The sequence below is a fragment of the Manacus vitellinus genome, unplaced genomic scaffold (genome assembly GCF_001715985.3).
Source record: "Manacus vitellinus isolate BGI_N305 unplaced genomic scaffold, ASM171598v3 scaffold_13_pilon, whole genome shotgun sequence".
NCBI classification, from domain to species: domain Eukaryota; kingdom Metazoa; phylum Chordata; class Aves; order Passeriformes; family Pipridae; genus Manacus; species Manacus vitellinus.
Window position 1 is genome coordinate 8,756,822 of NW_021938999.1, and position 16,028 is coordinate 8,772,849.

The 16,028-nt window shown below is 43.2% G+C and overlaps 1 protein-coding gene across 5 annotated transcripts in view; it reads left to right on the forward strand.

Annotated features, from left to right (window-relative positions):
- Window positions 1-15,821, forward strand: part of CELSR1 (cadherin EGF LAG seven-pass G-type receptor 1) — a 168,077-nt gene extending 152,256 nt beyond the window's left edge. For 2 of the 5 annotated variants that reach the window (XM_018068021.3, XM_018068016.3), the window contains exons 26-35: window positions 3,362-3,474; window positions 4,775-4,854; window positions 6,371-6,497; window positions 8,437-8,562; window positions 8,865-9,001; window positions 9,486-9,589; window positions 10,410-10,577; window positions 11,437-11,679; window positions 11,986-12,250; window positions 13,582-15,821. In XM_018068021.3, coding sequence (XP_017923510.1) covers window positions 3,362-3,474; window positions 4,775-4,854; window positions 6,371-6,497; window positions 8,437-8,562; window positions 8,865-9,001; window positions 9,486-9,589; window positions 10,410-10,577; window positions 11,437-11,679; window positions 11,986-12,250; window positions 13,582-13,606 — 1,388 coding nt within the window. In that variant the 3' untranslated portion in view covers window positions 13,607-15,821. The remainder of the gene's footprint in view (window positions 1-3,361; window positions 3,475-4,774; window positions 4,855-6,370; window positions 6,498-8,436; window positions 8,563-8,864; window positions 9,002-9,485; window positions 9,590-10,409; window positions 10,578-11,436; window positions 11,680-11,985; window positions 12,251-13,581) is intronic. The other 3 variants (XM_018068018.3, XM_018068019.3, XM_018068017.3) reach the window with 2 other exon arrangements.
- Window positions 15,822-16,028: the final 207 nt, after the last annotated feature.

The following is a 16,028-nucleotide window of genomic DNA, read 5'->3' on the forward strand; positions in this document are numbered from 1 at the left end:
TTTAAATTTACTTTAAGTTTGCTCATTTCAAAGTGTAGTTAGATCCATCTAGGAGAGAGATTTTATGACTTCCTTGCCTCGGGAGCAAAGGGCTGTATTTGGCACCCAGCAATACCCCCCAGTTCTGCCCATCTTCGTGGCAGCACACTAACTGGTTGACATATGTGTGCAGTAACTGCTTTACCATGGAAACTGCAGTGCTCATGTTAAAACTGGTTCTTACTTAGCCCTAAAACCAATATCCCTCTGAAACTGGCACTTTTCAAATCCTAGGCAAAGCAGTGAGTCAGGAGAGAGGTGAGGCTGACCCACAGTTGCCTGAGTCACACATGGCTGCTAAGCCCACAAGAGCTCAGAAGGGTTGAAACATGTCCCTCTGGCAGCACCTCCTCACAGGATGGGTGCTGGTCCCCATAGGACTTCTGGTCATAGGAGACCAGCCCCAGTTCCTGCAAACATCAGTGAGATATCAGTCTGCTAAGGACAACCAGGCAGCAGCATTTAATTGATGTACCAAAATATTTCGCTGTATGACATTGCTTTGGCTTATTTCTGCCTTTGAATAAAGTGTTATTTCACATGTTGTTGACTGCAGTAAAATTTGAACCATGTACCCGAAGACTGCAGTTTGCCCCCTTTGTTAGGGAACTTTAGGGTAGGATTTTGAGAGTGAAAAATTTTGCTGTCTGCCAATTACTCTTAGAGCCAGAGTCAAACTGTAGTTTAAAGTCCCATTAATGGGGAAATCCAGTCCTGGGAAACAGACTGTATCCACAGAATTACATCTGTATAAAATACTTTATGGTCCCTTAATCATTTATGGCTAATTCTTTCTGGATGGCAACTGCTGAAGGGGGTGGTGGAAGGGCCAATGGGAGCAGGGATGGAGACTGGTCCTATCTTATTCCACATTTCAGTGAAAACAGATCCAATATCCACTGCTTTGCCAAATAGCCAGTTTAGTTTTCATAGACCATAGGCCTGTACCAGATGTGAATATTGGCCGTGGGCCAGCTTTATGCAGCAAGAGTGAAACACAGCCACCTCTCCCTTTTTCAGTGTCTTTTCATCAAAGCACACAGGCTTCAATTCAAAAAAAGACTATTATTAATGCACGTGAATCCTCCTTGTGGAGAACAGCACTGCTGTCAGCCCTGACTGCTCTTGAGTCAGGACATACGCTCAACACAGTAGGTGCCCCCAGTGCCCAGACAACATGCTGCAGCCACTTGCCATATGTCACTGGCCACAGGCCTCACAGGGATCAGTTTCTGTGTCTTGAAGACCTCTGCAGACAGGGTACACCTGTCTCAAAATGGGAAAAGGATCTTTGCGCAGGAGCTTGTAGGCCTCATTAAAAGAGATTTAAACTAGATTTTAAGGGAGAAAGGGATAAAACCAGGCTCACTAAAGGTGAGCCTGAGGACAGCATGCCAGTTTTGAGGGCTGGTGTGCTAGTGAGGTCCTTTTGTCTGCCAGCTCAATGAAGGTAGGGAATGGAGATCCATGTGGCAGCAAAGACACAAGTGTTAGTGATGTGTTAGAAACCATGGAAACAATCATGTATGTTAGGGGGTGTTTTGACTGTCTAGAGCTTGATGTTGGTGACAAAAGAGTTGAGTGTTAATGAGTAAGAATCAGTGGGAAGGACAACAAGGCAGATATTGAGGTGTGAATCTGTTATAGACCATCCAACCAGGATGAAGAGGCAGAGGAAGTATTCTATAAGCAGCTGGAAGAAGTCTCACCATCACTAGTCCTTGTTCCTGTGGGGGACTTCAACTTAACAGATGTCTGCTGGAAATACAATACAACAGAGGAAAGAGTCCAGGAGGTTTCTGAAGTGTGTGGAAAAGAACTTCCTAATGCAGCTAATGAGCAAGCCAACCAGGGGAAAATCCCTACTGGACCTGTTCTTTGTGAACATAGAAGAACTGGTGGGTGATGTGATGGTTGGAGTCCATCATGGGCACAGTGGTCACAAAATGACAGTTTTCAATTCTCATAGAAGCAAGGGCGGGATTCAGCAGAACTTCCACCTTGCACTTCCAGAGGGCTGACTTTGGCCTCTTTTGGGGCCTGACTCACAGAGTCCCTTGGGAAGCAGTCATGAAGGGCAGAGGAGTCCAGGAAGGCTGGGCATTCCTCAAGCAGGAAATCTTAAAGGTGCAGGAGCAGGCCATCCTCATGTGGCAAAAGACAAGCCAGTGAGGAAGGCCATCCTGGCTGAACAGGGAGCTTTTGCTGGGACTAGGGGGAAAAAACGGAAGAAGGGGCAGGCAGCTCAGGAGCACTACAAGGATGTTGTGATCATTCCCCTGTACTTGGCACTGCTGAGGCCACACCTCAAATCCTCTGTTCACTTCTGGGCCCCTCACTCCAAGAAAGACATTGAGGTGCTGGAGTGAGTCCAGAGAAGGACAATGGAGCTGGTGAGTGGTCTGGAGCACAGCTCTTATGAGGAGCAGCTGAGGGGGCTGAGGTTGTTTAGGCGGGGGAAAAGGAGGCTCAGGGCAGACCTTATCTTAGAGGTCTTTTCCAACCTAAACGATTATATGGTTGTATGATTTTGCAGGTCAAAGGCAGAAGTCCCATTTCATCACCATATGGGGGAGGTGTAGGTCACCAAATCAGGCAGCACTGTAAATCAGCAGGTGAAGGTTGGATTCATAGAATCCCTTGGAATTGTCCAGGTTTTGAAAAATAAAACAATAAAAGGTGTGGTTTTAACTCAGTTGCCTTGGGGTGTTAGCAAACTCCATTTCAAACAGTGCTGAAAGCAAGGTGAAGTACCTGGAATGGCAGTTCAAAATGAATCACACCTGAGCTCAAGCAGTTAACTCCCGCGTGTTCCCAGATTCCTTTGTCTCTGGTGTTATTTTAGTGACAGCAAACTCACAGCAGTTAAGAATGCACTTTTTTTTTCATAACATAGACATCTACTCAGTTATGATTCATGTCATTCTGCTGCACAGGCTTATTGAAATTCCTCAACATGTCATTCACCCTCAAGGCTCATACTGTGTGAGTATGGCTATAAAACTGTGCTGAAACAGAATTAATTTGGGACTTGCATTTGTTGTCATTTTTATGCAGCTGAACTTTGTTCTAGTAGGCAAAACTCATAGTATCATTTGATATGGAGTGAGCAGCATAAAAGTTTAATATTTAGTTAATTAATTTTATTATTTGCCTTGATTTTGCCTTCCCAGACTGTCCTATTGAACAAATTTTTCCACAAAAATTTTGTTTCTTTGAAAATATGCCTGGTTTTGCCATGATCATTTTGTTTATTTGAAAATATTCTTGGTTATAAGCACCACCTTTCTGATGTACTTTTCCCCCCCATTTTGTAACCCAGGGCTTGCTGTTGGTCTGGATCCACAAGGCTACGGGAACCCTGATTTCTGCTGGTTGTCTGTTCATGACACCCTTATCTGGAGTTTCGCTGGGCCCATCATAATGGTTGTCATTGTAAGTAGGGTGAAGGTGGCATCCAGAGCTGTCTCTTCTTTTCTGCTACCTTTTCTTTTATGTTTTGTCAAACAATAGTCATAAGGCAAAGCAGCTATGTTCTTTACATTTGAAGCAGATGTACTGGAGCTTGTGTCTTTTGTTTAAAGAGATAGGACATGAGCTAAGCTCCTGGAAGTCAGAGGGCTGCCTGTTAGTACAAAGATTGCTTGTGGAGCAATGGCTGTATGTCCAGAAAACGATTTATTTTTTCCCATTTGCTTTGTTCCATGTTAGAAGGGTTTGTCTATGAGCTTATAAAACAAATCAACAAAATGAGCTATAACAAGTCTCTTCAACCAGAAGTCCTAAAGGAATATTAAATATTTTCAATTTCAGGAATTTAAAAGAATGGGCTGGTGTTTAACTTCTCCCTTAAAACTTCTCCCTTAAAGTAACACTAGAAGATAAACATGCAGTTCTGTTCTCATTTCAAAAACTGTGAAGTAGACCTGGAAGCAGTGTAGGTTAGGATCCCAACTCATCAGAGACATGGGACAGCCCCTACTGGAGGACCAACTAAGTGGACTAAGAGCTTTAAGCCTAGAAAAGAGAAGGCTACAGAGAAGCGGGGAAGGAGGACCCTATAACAGTGTATTGGTCTGGAGAAAATTACTATGGACCCAACCATTCAGAGTCTTTTCCAACACAAGCACTAGCAGGAGGTGGCAGATTCAGAACAAACAGGACAAGCTGCATCATTTCTCTATGGCACATTAAGTAAGAAACTCCTGGAAACAGGTGGTAGTAAAGCTCTGCACAGTTTTTGAAAGTGTTTGATGGGACAAATTCTCAGCATTGATATTCACTATGAGTAAATAAGTACAAATGAACCACCAGCCTCGTACATCCCAGCTGTGGAAATCAGTGGAGACTGGAGGATTTTTCAGGGGAATTACCACTGTACGTTTTCTCTGTTAGAAAATATTCTTGAAGTCTGATTTGACCCAACTGAAATGAGATGCTGGGTTGATTGGAATCTGGTCTGGACAAGGACAGCATTTCTTGAGTTTTTATCTTTCACTCAAGCATCCTTGCATAGGGCTGTCTTACTAAATTTCATCCAGATCAAGTCCTAGATTGTCCTTGACTATGTTACTTTGAAACAAGGAGAATCTTGTAATTTAGAGAATTTAAGCTGAAGGGAAAATATTCTTGACACCACAAACCATTTTAGGATAAAAATTGCATTGTTTTTGAAAATAGGGATCTAACAAATGTACAGAAAGAATCCATGCTGTTATTTCAATTTTCCTTTCAGATAAACACTGTCATCTTTATACTAGCAATGAAAGCATCGTGCAGACGAAGACAACGTTCATTTGAAAAAACTGGAGTTGTGTAAGTTTGAGTTCAAAAACCTGTAGAAGTAGTTCTGGCCAGAAATATTAAAGTGACAGAATTGCATAAAAGCAAGTTTTGGAGTGGGAAATAAAGGTTTTTTGGGGAGACAGTGTTGATAGAGGCAATTGGAGCTGCTTCACCAGCACCTACTCATGGGATTCCCTTGAAGGCCCTGTAAAATCTCCACCATGGTGCTCTGCACCACCAAGTGTAGGCAGAAGAAGGGAAGAGAAGGGAAAGATCTGGTCTCCAGATGGTATCATTACAGTCCTTCCAGGTCTTTCATCATACTCCCTACTGCACTGTCACTTCACCTCTGCCCATGGCATGCCCAGGTAGACATAGTTCTGGGTCTTCCTGTGCTTAGCCGTGGCTCAGAAAGGTCTCCCCTGTCATATGTCTGGGTTACCAGCTATGTCATGGCAGAGACCCACTGAAGTTCCTGTGCTGAGGGCCAGCCTCCCTGCATCCCACTCCCCATGGGATGAGCAGAAAGCCTCACTAGCTGCAACCTGCTGCCCTCCTGAGCTCCTGTGACAACCTGTTCCCATTAACGTCTGTTTTACCCAAAGTTCAGAATTTACCTGTGAACTCAAATGTGATTAGTGGCAAGTCAACCCCTCACCTTTTTTTTTTCCAAATAAAGTGTGAGATTTCAAAAGGCTGCTTCTAGTTCTTTTTTCAGCCCTGGCTGTAAGGTGCTGTGTACACACTGGCATGCCTTTTCCAGCTCCAGTGTCCCTGGAGCTGGAGGCCTTGTGGTTCTCTGAGCTCTAACTCTAACTCTAAACATAATGAACACTAGAATCTGAGGGGGAGTTCCCCTCCCAGCAACATGGGCCCAGTTAATAAAAGTATGGAAGGAGCAGTGTTGGTGCAGTGCCATGCTCTCCTTGGCCTGCCTGTTCTGGTCCCAGTGTACCTAGAGCTGTAGGCTTTGTGGTTCTCTGAACTTTAATCCTAATAGCGGCTTGGGGCTGAGGATGAGGTCCAAATCTCCCTAAACCAATGGAGTATAGTTGCTACTTAATGGCAGCAATTTTACTCATAATATAAAACTTTGGCACTAAAATTGTGTCAGTCTTTTGAAAGTATCTGTGAAAATTCACCTGAGTGCCCTTGATCTAAAACCTTGGGCAGTAATGTTGAGAAGGTATGTGAGAGTGAACTTGACAAAAAGAAATGAGATGGAGATGGCCATTTACTGCCCAGATCTCTTCCTTGGAGTCAACAAGGCTAAACAGCATGGCTTTAGAAACAATCTGGTTTGTTAGAAGAAAATCTTGGAAAGGGACTTGGAAAGAAATCACCCTTTTTTATCTGAATATGCTAATTCATAGGGTAGTGCCATGAGAGAGCTGGGAACTGGGAGATTGTGAACACTGCTCTAATTTTCCCGAAGGGCCTTTCCCGTTGCCAAGTCATTGGACTCCCCCACTATCCCTGGGGAGAAGCTGGGCTGTTTTCTTGTATCCCAACACACTGCAAGTGGCAATCTGTGTTTGCTTTACAGCTCTGTGCTGCGAACAGCATTCCTGCTCCTGCTGCTTATCAGTGCCACATGGCTGCTGGGGCTGATGGCAGTCAACAGCGACGTCATGACATTTCACTATCTCTTTGCCATTTTCAGCTGCCTCCAGGTAAGTTGGATGGCATTTTTTTTGTGGCACACCTTCATGAGTGCACTGCTGCACCCAGACCTCCAAAGACCTGCTCCACATGAGCCAATTTAAGAAAAACAGAAAGCCCAAGTACCTTTTATGCTCTCTTTTCTCAGAGAGGGCTCTTTTCACCAAAACCAGAACTTTAAGTAATTGCATCTCTCACATTTAGTCATTCTAAAGGTAAGTGCATTACTATAGTAACCCGTTTCAGATAAATAACAGAAGGCAATTATACCTCTGTCTCTCTAGAGAAAAAGTCTTTGTTACTATCTTCTGTGTGCTTATTCTTAACAGTTGTTCTGTTGCTACCGCAAACCAGAGACTTTTATTTCAGCCAGAGTGGATGACTCCAAGTTCAAGGCTTTCACAAATTAGGTTACCGTTAAAAGAAATGAGTCAAATAATGATTTTCAAGTCGAGTTCCTTGTATTAGGGTTTTACTGGGTTGCCTGTCCTAGTTTTTGCACACCTGTTGACTAAAGATGCAGAAAATAGTTATTTGTAGGAGACCTGACATGGAAATAATCATGAAACTTCATGTTGGTCACAATTTGAATGTGACCAAGGATGGCAGTAGCTGTCCTAGCAAGTACCTGCAGTATTAAAACAGCTACTGCTAGCAGGACAGTCTTGTCAGCTGCAGCACAAAAGCCATAAACTGCAGCCAAAGAGAAAAAGAAATCGCATGGGTCTCCTTTGGAGATGACTGTCGATGCCCTGGAAGCACAGCAGCTAGGCCAGTCTGGAGCAAGGTTATTTTGCCACTGCAGCTGGTGTGAAACAAATGCACCTACTCAGGCTGTAAAACCAGGCTTCCATGAGTCTAAAATAAAATAAAATTAAATTTAAACCTCATGAGAGGGAGGAAGGTCAGCAGCTGGAGTTCTCCAAACTTGCCCAGAGAAGCACAGTGGTATGTGGCATTTCACATCATTGTCTTCTTTGAACTTGTATTTTTAAAGAGACATTTATGTGAATTTTATTAATGAATAATCCCCAAGTGCTAGTGCCAGTTAAGATCACAGTTGATTGAATGTTTAGAAAGCGAGATTGAAGTTTAAAGTTACTCTAAGTCAATTGCTTTGGCTGAAATCATGAAATTCAGGCTTCTTGTGATGTTGGTACAGCTGCAACTTCATGAGGATTGGCTTTTCTATCCTGTATGTCCAACCAAAGTTGATAACAATTTGGCAGCTGCATTAATTCCCTCAGAGCAAATACCTCTGAAGGCACACATGTGTGCCCCCTGCTCCCAGTGAAAGCTGTTAATGTGTGTTTCTGGGAGCCAACAACTGCCCATGGGGGTTTTAGTGGTTTTTCCACTGGGAGGTATTGCTTAACCAAGGAACTTGGGCTGCAGAAGTTGGGACCTCTCTGCCACCAGTATCTCTTCACATCTCTCAAGGCTTTCTGAAGTTCTTTTAGCCAACAGTATTAAGGGCACCTTTCACAGAAATTGTCCATTTCCAGAGGTTTTCACTAAAGGCTACGATCTTTTTCATGTGCTGCTATTCATTTTGTCTCATCATCTGTGTAAAATCTCCAGAATCTCAAGTTCAAACTCCCTGCAATGTCTTCCAGTGACACACTGAGGTTTGCATTGGATATTTTGAGAAGAAAGTTTCTTCCCAAATCAAGCTCTGCTCTGTAAATCCTGGAGAGACACATCTTTATGTATATTTTACCAGGCCTTTTATGCACATTTGAACTTGGAAGCAAATGATGAAGGATTCCTGGGAGATTGATCATTGTCATTTCAGTCAAAAAATAGTTACTGCTTTTGAGATACAGAATCATGGACTATGAACTAGAATTCAGGGGTTATTTCAAAATGGCTGTTCTCTAATATCCATATTTGCAGTTTGGTAGTAGTGAATCATTTACATTTATTCTTTATTTCTCTACAATTATCCAGGGGCTGTTCATTTTCTTCTTCCACTGCGTATTTAACAAAGAAGTCAGAAAGCACTTGAAGAACACTTTAACTGGAAAGAAACCTCTTCCAGATGATTCCACTGCAACAAGAGCTACATTATTAACTGTAAGAAAAAAGCTCAGGGAAAAAAACATCCTCTTGCTGGTAGAAGTTACCTAAAATAAACTTATAGGTGGCTTGTCTGTAATAAGGTGAACTGTTTGATTGCTTTCAGTGATTTGTACAGAGATTACTGATGGCCTCTCTCAAAAGTTTTTACTATTTTAATTAAAACTTTTGAAAGAAAATAATTCATTTCCTCAGCAACAAAAACCATTTGGTTTCTTTGAAACTTTATACATTTGTGGGTAACGTGAGCTTCTGGAGGGATCATTCACTATTGCTTTGTGTCTTTTTTTTTCCTTCAGCGATCTCTGAACTGTAACAACACATATATAGAAGAGCCAAATATGTATCGCACAACTATTGGGGAATCCACTGTCTCCCTAGAAAGCACCGTCAGGTCAGCCAAGAGCCACAATAGCTACCTTGCTTATATTCTCAGGTAATCAGGTGGCAGGTGCATGGCTTCCAGGTGCTTGCCTTTCCCTTTTCATTGCTCTTGTGGAAACCAGAAATGTGGTTCAAATGCTACTTGGTTTATGTCTTAACAGTTCTGTTTTGTGTGACTGTCATTTTCTTTTGTGCATTTTCTGTTTCATCTTCGGTGCCGAGTTCCAACAGCGCAGTGGTTAACATAATAGTTAGGCCGTGCTGCTTGCCTCTTAAAATTCAGACATGTCTCAAGGAGTGCAGTTTAGCTCATTAACTTGGGCTTTTTCGGAACGTGATTCATGTGGCCGAAGGCAGGCAGCTGCATTAGGGTAACCTCTGTCTTGCTGCAAGGTGACCACGTGGGCAGTCAGGCAGAGGCTGGCATCCACTGCAGCTGTCTGCATTTGACCGGATGAATTTCATCTGCATGTCTGCCTTGTTGTTAAGAACAGTAAAGTGACCGAGAAAGTTGTCCTCTGTTTTTCTTCTCAAAGGGATGAGGCTGCTCATAAACTCAGTGGATCCTCAAGTCAAGCAAGGGCTGGTCAAACTGAAGCAGATTCCTCCATTTTTCATAGGAATCCATCAAAATCCAATGGTAAGAATTATTTCTTAATGCTTTGACCCATTTGTGTACCTTCTCCTTCTCAGCGTTTTCTTCAAAGTCTTCTGTAACAAGAACAATAGTTAGTCTGACTTGGATGTGTCTCATTCTCGTTATGATCTTGGCATAACAAGCTATGCAATGGCTGCCTGACAAGGAATTCTGGAATGGAAATATCATACATCTGCTTCTTGTGATGGTTTAGTTTTCATCTGATAGCTGTCACAGCTGTTGACAGTTTATGGCATCCCCTTTCTCACAAATTACATGCCATTGCTCTTGATTTTTAGTTGGAGAACTTCTAATATTTGAGACCTTAAGGCAATATCCTCCTTCGCTGCTCTGTGGTTTGTACAAGAAAATGAGAAATACCTCTTGTCTGACTTCCTTTCATTTTGGTCTTGCCATTAAATTTTGTTGGCTTGTAGCCATTTTTAAATTAAGTGCATTTCAGATTCTTGATATTTCTAAGTACCTTTGTTTGCCTGTATGTTGTAATGATAGATCCTATAGAGTTACTGTTCTGCATATTGAATAGGGAAAAATGTGTCCCCACTCTGCTCTGCACCTCCTGTACACATAAAAGGTCCTGCCAGCTAGCTGAGCCGAGTGGTTGTGCTTCCCATGATTACTTAGGTGGATGCTGCAGTCCTTCTGAATTAATCCTGTATATACTTATGGAAGTAAGAACTCATCCCTGGCATGGTCTGAAACAGATGCCTGTCTTTTCTTTCTCCTAGTGCATTTGTCAGATAGATTTGTTCAACTCCTGTTCACACTTTCATCACTGTGTTTCCCCTTTCTGCATTTGTAGACCACGATTCAGACTCCGACAGCGAACTGTCCCTCGATGAACACAGCAGCTCTTATGCCTCCTCCCATTCATCAGACAGCGAGGAAGATGGACTTGAGACAGAGAAAAAGTGGAACACATCTACTTCCAAAAATAATGAACGTGGCCCACTCCACAGCACACCCAAAGGTACTCCCCATGTGAGAGGAAAGCAGTGATGCTATAAAATAGCTTTAGATTAGATAGGAGAAATTTGCCAGACTACCATACAGCTGAAGCAGTATCTCTACCTCTGTGCCTTGCTTCAGCAGAGATCCTTGTTGTTTCCATGTTAGAGACCTTTCTTCTTCCCAAAGGCTTGTTCACAGGGGTGACTGAGTATTGAATGCTGAGTGCCCTCAGGCAGAGTGGGCTTTGCAGATAGGTCCCCACAGCCCTTGGACATGGCAGTATCCAGCCAGCAAAATCTCATATGAAGAAGAGGAGAAAGAAGCTGCTTGTTTTGAGGGCAGGGGTAGGAAATACCTGCCCGTCCTCATGCAATGCAGGCCTGTGTGTTCAGTGGTGTTGGGGAGGTCCTGGACCTAAAGAGTTGGAGGTCATGTGGCAGGATTCAGGCATTTCTAAGCATAGTCGGTCCTGTCCTAATGAAAGGCAGCTTTGAATGACAAATATCCAGGCTGTGTGCTGAGGCTCTGCACAGGTACAGCACAAGGTGCCTTGGGTGCCCCCAGCCTTAAGAAACCAGCCTTCCCAAGGAGGGATCTCTAACCCTGGAGAGATGAGAGGGCAAGTTTGCCTCATCTTCTCCATAATGGAGCAAGCAACCTTGCTCTGGGAAGGGTTTGGACATCCTGCCATGCTACCTGCTGTGTTTTCAGAGGTTTAATGCACCCTGAGGGCGGTGCAGTCCGGCAAGGACCATCTGAAGGATTGCTCTGGTTTGACACACAGCTCCTCCCCTGCTACAGGGAATGGGACTGGTCAGAAAGCAGCTGAGAGAACATATCAAAAGTGTTTTTCGAGCTAGTGTTTTTTTGCATTGCAGTTGATACCCTCCCCAATCATGTGAAACCCTATTGGCCCACAGAGTGCGTAACAGCCAGCGATGGCGAGGACCCCGGCGGGAAGCCGAAACTCAAAGTAGAGACCAAGGTCAACGTAGAGCTTCACAGGGAAAACCAGGTGAACCATAACAACGAAACACCACAGGACAAGGAGAACGAAGGGCAGCAGAAGGAGAACAGACCTCTGTCCCACCAGAATAACCAGCAGCCGGAGCAGAGGAAAGGTAGCGCAGCCAACCTAGCTTCACAGTCGGACTGGGAGACGGGGGGGTTGATGAGCATTAATTAGTTCATAAGGTAGCTCTGTCAGGGAAGAATACTTTCCAAAGGGCTCCAACCTATGTAAGCAGGTATGCCATGGAAAGCTAGTAAGTAGTTGCTGAAGTCTAATCTTCTGGGTTAGGAGTAAAGTGACAAATTAGGAATCTTAGTAAGAAATATAAAATGTTATTTCTTGGTTGTGCTCAGCTTGATAAATGAAATTACTGATACATGTAAAAATTTTCATTATTCCCTCTTTTCCGTAACAGGCATCTTGAAAAATAAAGTTACCTACCCTCCCCCACTGGTGGATAAGAATTTAAAGAATCGTTTGCGGGAAAAGCTGTCGGATTACAACCAGACCACGATCTCATCCAGGACTACTTCCCTGGGGACAAATGATGGGGTCCGCTCTCCTTCAGACTCGGGTGTGACAGTAAAAAATGCTCGGAGGGAGCAGTCTCGAGACCAGCTCAATGGTATGGCCATGAACCTCCACGTGGGAACAGGACATGCTGACACCTCAGACTCAGAGTAAGTGCCATATCAGGATGCCCTGGCCAACCTGCCACAACTGGTCTCTCCCTTTGCCTTCCTACCCCAGACTCCCGCATGAGCAAAAATTTCATCTGGTGACTGGACCAGAGTCCTTCACTGTAACTGTCTTGATGGTTTGTCCATACCATGTCCCCAAGCCATGGTGTTTCACTGATGAGAAGGCTAAAACAGGTATCACAGGCAAGGTACTGTGACAGACACGTGCTACTGGTCACCCTGGCATGCTCTGAATTGGCAAGCTGATGTGTTACTGGCACACTGTGGACAAGAGCAACCTAGCTCTGCCTTGTTACCTTGCCACGGGAGTTTGGCAGGGAAAGTCACTGGGCTGGGGACAGCATGGAATGGGTGTCCATCTGGGCAGACGGAAACCATTAATGGGGCAGGAGATCCCAAGGCTGGAGAGAAAGTCAAGCTACTAATCCTAAATTACCAGGTGTGTGATTCCCACCTGCTGCATGGCAATTAGTGTGTGAATTTGCCATTGTAAACTAAATCAAAGATTAACAAAAGGCTGAGCAAGCTCTCAGCCAAAGGGAATTCTTAGAAACCTCATTACTCATCATAATTCTTGCATTTATAATTAAAACAATGTCCATATGTAAAGTCTGTGCAAGCATTTTATGCATATAATTTCATTTTTTATTAACACAAATAGTAGTCTCATCCTTTCATCAAACCAAGAGAGTATTTCTTACCCAGCTTTAACTCTGGCACTGTCCCACCATGCTTTAGACACCCATGTTGTCTGGTGCACAGACCGTTCCCAGCTCACTATAAAAGCAGATCTTTGGATTGCTGGGAACTGGCTGATGAAATAGATCCTGGTTAGCTGGGAAACAGAGATGTCTTTAACAAGCCATAACTACTTGCTGCTACCAGGTACTACAGTCATTACTGAAGAATAATCAGCCAACTTGTACTAAGCAACTATATTATCTCCTCACCTTTTGCATAATAGAAAACTCTGCTGTTGGCAGCAGATCGCATGAATCTGTCTGAAACACCAGGTTTGTAACAGCTTGTAACATTTGTGTGTGAACCTTGCATCCTCACTGTTAGCCAAACACAAGCCCTCCGTAGAACTTCCTCTAAAGCTTGTTTCTCTTGTGTACTCCTGGAACTGTTTCTCCCAGCTGGTCTTCCCTTGGAGGGCAGCATCCCCCTTGCAAGCACTGGATTGCCAAGGCATGGTAACTTCACAGAGCATGAGCCCTTACTGAAAAGGATTAGGTAGTTTTGGATGGGGTGGTTTGCCTGTGCCTGTTTAACCCTAAGCCTGCATGATTACTTCTTCTCACTAACAGGGGCAGTAATGAAACTTCAATTTGAACCATCAGGAAACTGTGATCACCTCTGCATGGCTCCGGACTCCTCGCTGCAGGGTCGCCGCCTTCCCGCCTCGGATTTCATCAGAGTGGCCACGTGGTGAAGAGGGTGAAGTGGGCACTGATTCCCACACGGTTTCATGTGATGGCACACTCCTGACCACTCACAGTGGGGACACGGTGCCCAGATGCACTTGCAGTAAGGTTGCTGTGTGGTACGCTCCTCACGGCATGAACGTGTTCCGAAAACACATGGAAATGGCCACAGGGATGCACTGTGATGGACAGATACCTATTTGCAGTACAGACTGTGCTGCAGGGTTTGCTTATTACAGGGGAGAACCAAGGAAAAACATGTTATTATCATAGTGGACCTACAATAAGTCAATCCATCAGCCTGAAGACAAGCACTAGATGTCTCTGGTGTTTTGATGGCTGCAGTGTGAACCCTTCAGCTTGCTGGGCTCTAGGGAGGAATATCCCAACAAGTGTCCTTTGGTTTCTATGCCAGCATCTCTGTCCACCCCCTATGGACACATTGTCTTAAGAAAAAAGAAATCTTTTATATATATATAAAAAGTGTAGATACTTTTATATATTTTGTATGGTGTTGCTAAAGAAAAAGTTTCTTTGTATATTTTACATTTATACTGATCTTCTTAATTTGATAATAGGAAATCAATTAAAAAGAGCGTTTGATATTTTTTATATGAACATTGCACAATTTTACTTGAATTTGGCATTTGGTAAAGTAATTGAGGTTTGCATGGAAGCCACCTTCAGACACAGTGCAGTTTTCAAAATAATACAGTAAAGATTACATCAAAATCCATGACTGTAATTTATAAGTTTTGCTGACAGATTTTGGAACACTTTAAGGGTACAGTATGTTTCTTTCATAACCTCTTCTAAAACCCACAAGACTTTGTTTTTTCATTTTTTGGTGTTTTGACCCCTTCTCTGAAGTGCATTGAAATGTTCAGGAACTGAACTTCAGGGCTAAAAAGAAGTCATAACTTTGTGTAAGATTTCAACACAGTCCTGTCCAGAAGAAGTCAAATCGGTATTTCCCTTACCAAGAACAAGAAAATAAGTGGTCTGATTGTATGATAGGTTTTGACTTTGGTCTGGCTCTGAACCAAACCAGCACTCTGCATGTCCTAAGAAGAGGGCCCTCCTCCCACGGGGAAAGTTCTGCCTCAGGTGCAGTATTTTATTTTATTGTGTTTTAATTGTTTTTCCCACTGGATTCAGCACATTGCTAATCAAAGCAGAAATACAAGTCTTTAAAGATGTCCAGGTTTCACTGCCCAGCTCTTTGACAAAGCCCTGGCCTTCTTGGTGTTTCAAAAAGCACATGGAAGCCTTAAGGTTTCATGTTTCCCACAAAATGTGCTGAGTTCACAAGTATAGGAAAGTTAAGTGTGACTTATCTGCTGTCTTCACCTTCCTGCAATGTGAACAAGTAAAGGAAAAACAAGATGTGAAAAAGTTTGCATCCAGCTGGGGCAGAGCTCAGCCAGTGGCTCCCTGTGGTGGGAATATGTGACTCCAAGGATGGCAATGGTGTGGCTGTGACTTGCTCTCTGACAACAAGGCTTTCAGGAGCTCCTTGCTTGCCATAGCAGCCCTTTTGGGAAAATACTGGCCGTTGCTTGTACAAATGTGTGTGAAAGGGAAAAAACAGAAAATCAGGCTAAATTAAATGCAAGAGTTGAGGGAAAGATGAAAAACTATATGCTGTAATCTTAATTTCATTATATTCCTATGCATTTCCAAAAGTATCAAGGAGGCCTTTGGAAGGGGAGAGGGAGGAAGGATGTTGTTCCTTTAAAAATTATGCAACATATTGCGTGACATTTTCTGACAGAGAAAAAATTTGAATGTTTTAAAGGTCTGGCACTTGGCTGTGTGCTCAGGCATTGTGTATAACCCATGCTAGTTGTTTTTACATCTGTGTATGTATATTTTGTCCCAGTGAGATGTAGGTAGTTTTTATTTTGATCAGAATTGTTGCAGTAAATGAGGGTCAGTTGTATTAATTACAAAAAAATTAAAACCTATTTTTATGACTTTTTAAAAGCTTTATGGCAGATTAGACACTGGAGGTTGTTGTTTTGTTTTTTTTTTTAACAAATGTATATTTATTAATGTTCAGAACACTGGAATTGCAGCACAGATGAAAGGAGAATTTACAATAAATTAAGAATTTTTTTGAACTTGTATTCATCCTCTGGTGGTTTATTTTAAGTGCAGTGCATAATGCTGAGAGTCCAAATGGCATTTCCCGGGGTTTAGAAAGTAATGGGAGCGAGGAACATATGCGTAGCCCTCACTCTCACTGAGGAAGCAGAGGCTGTAAAGCATCAACGAGCCAACACACACAGCTCCTCCAACCCTTCTAGCCCAGTGGTTTGTTCCCTGTG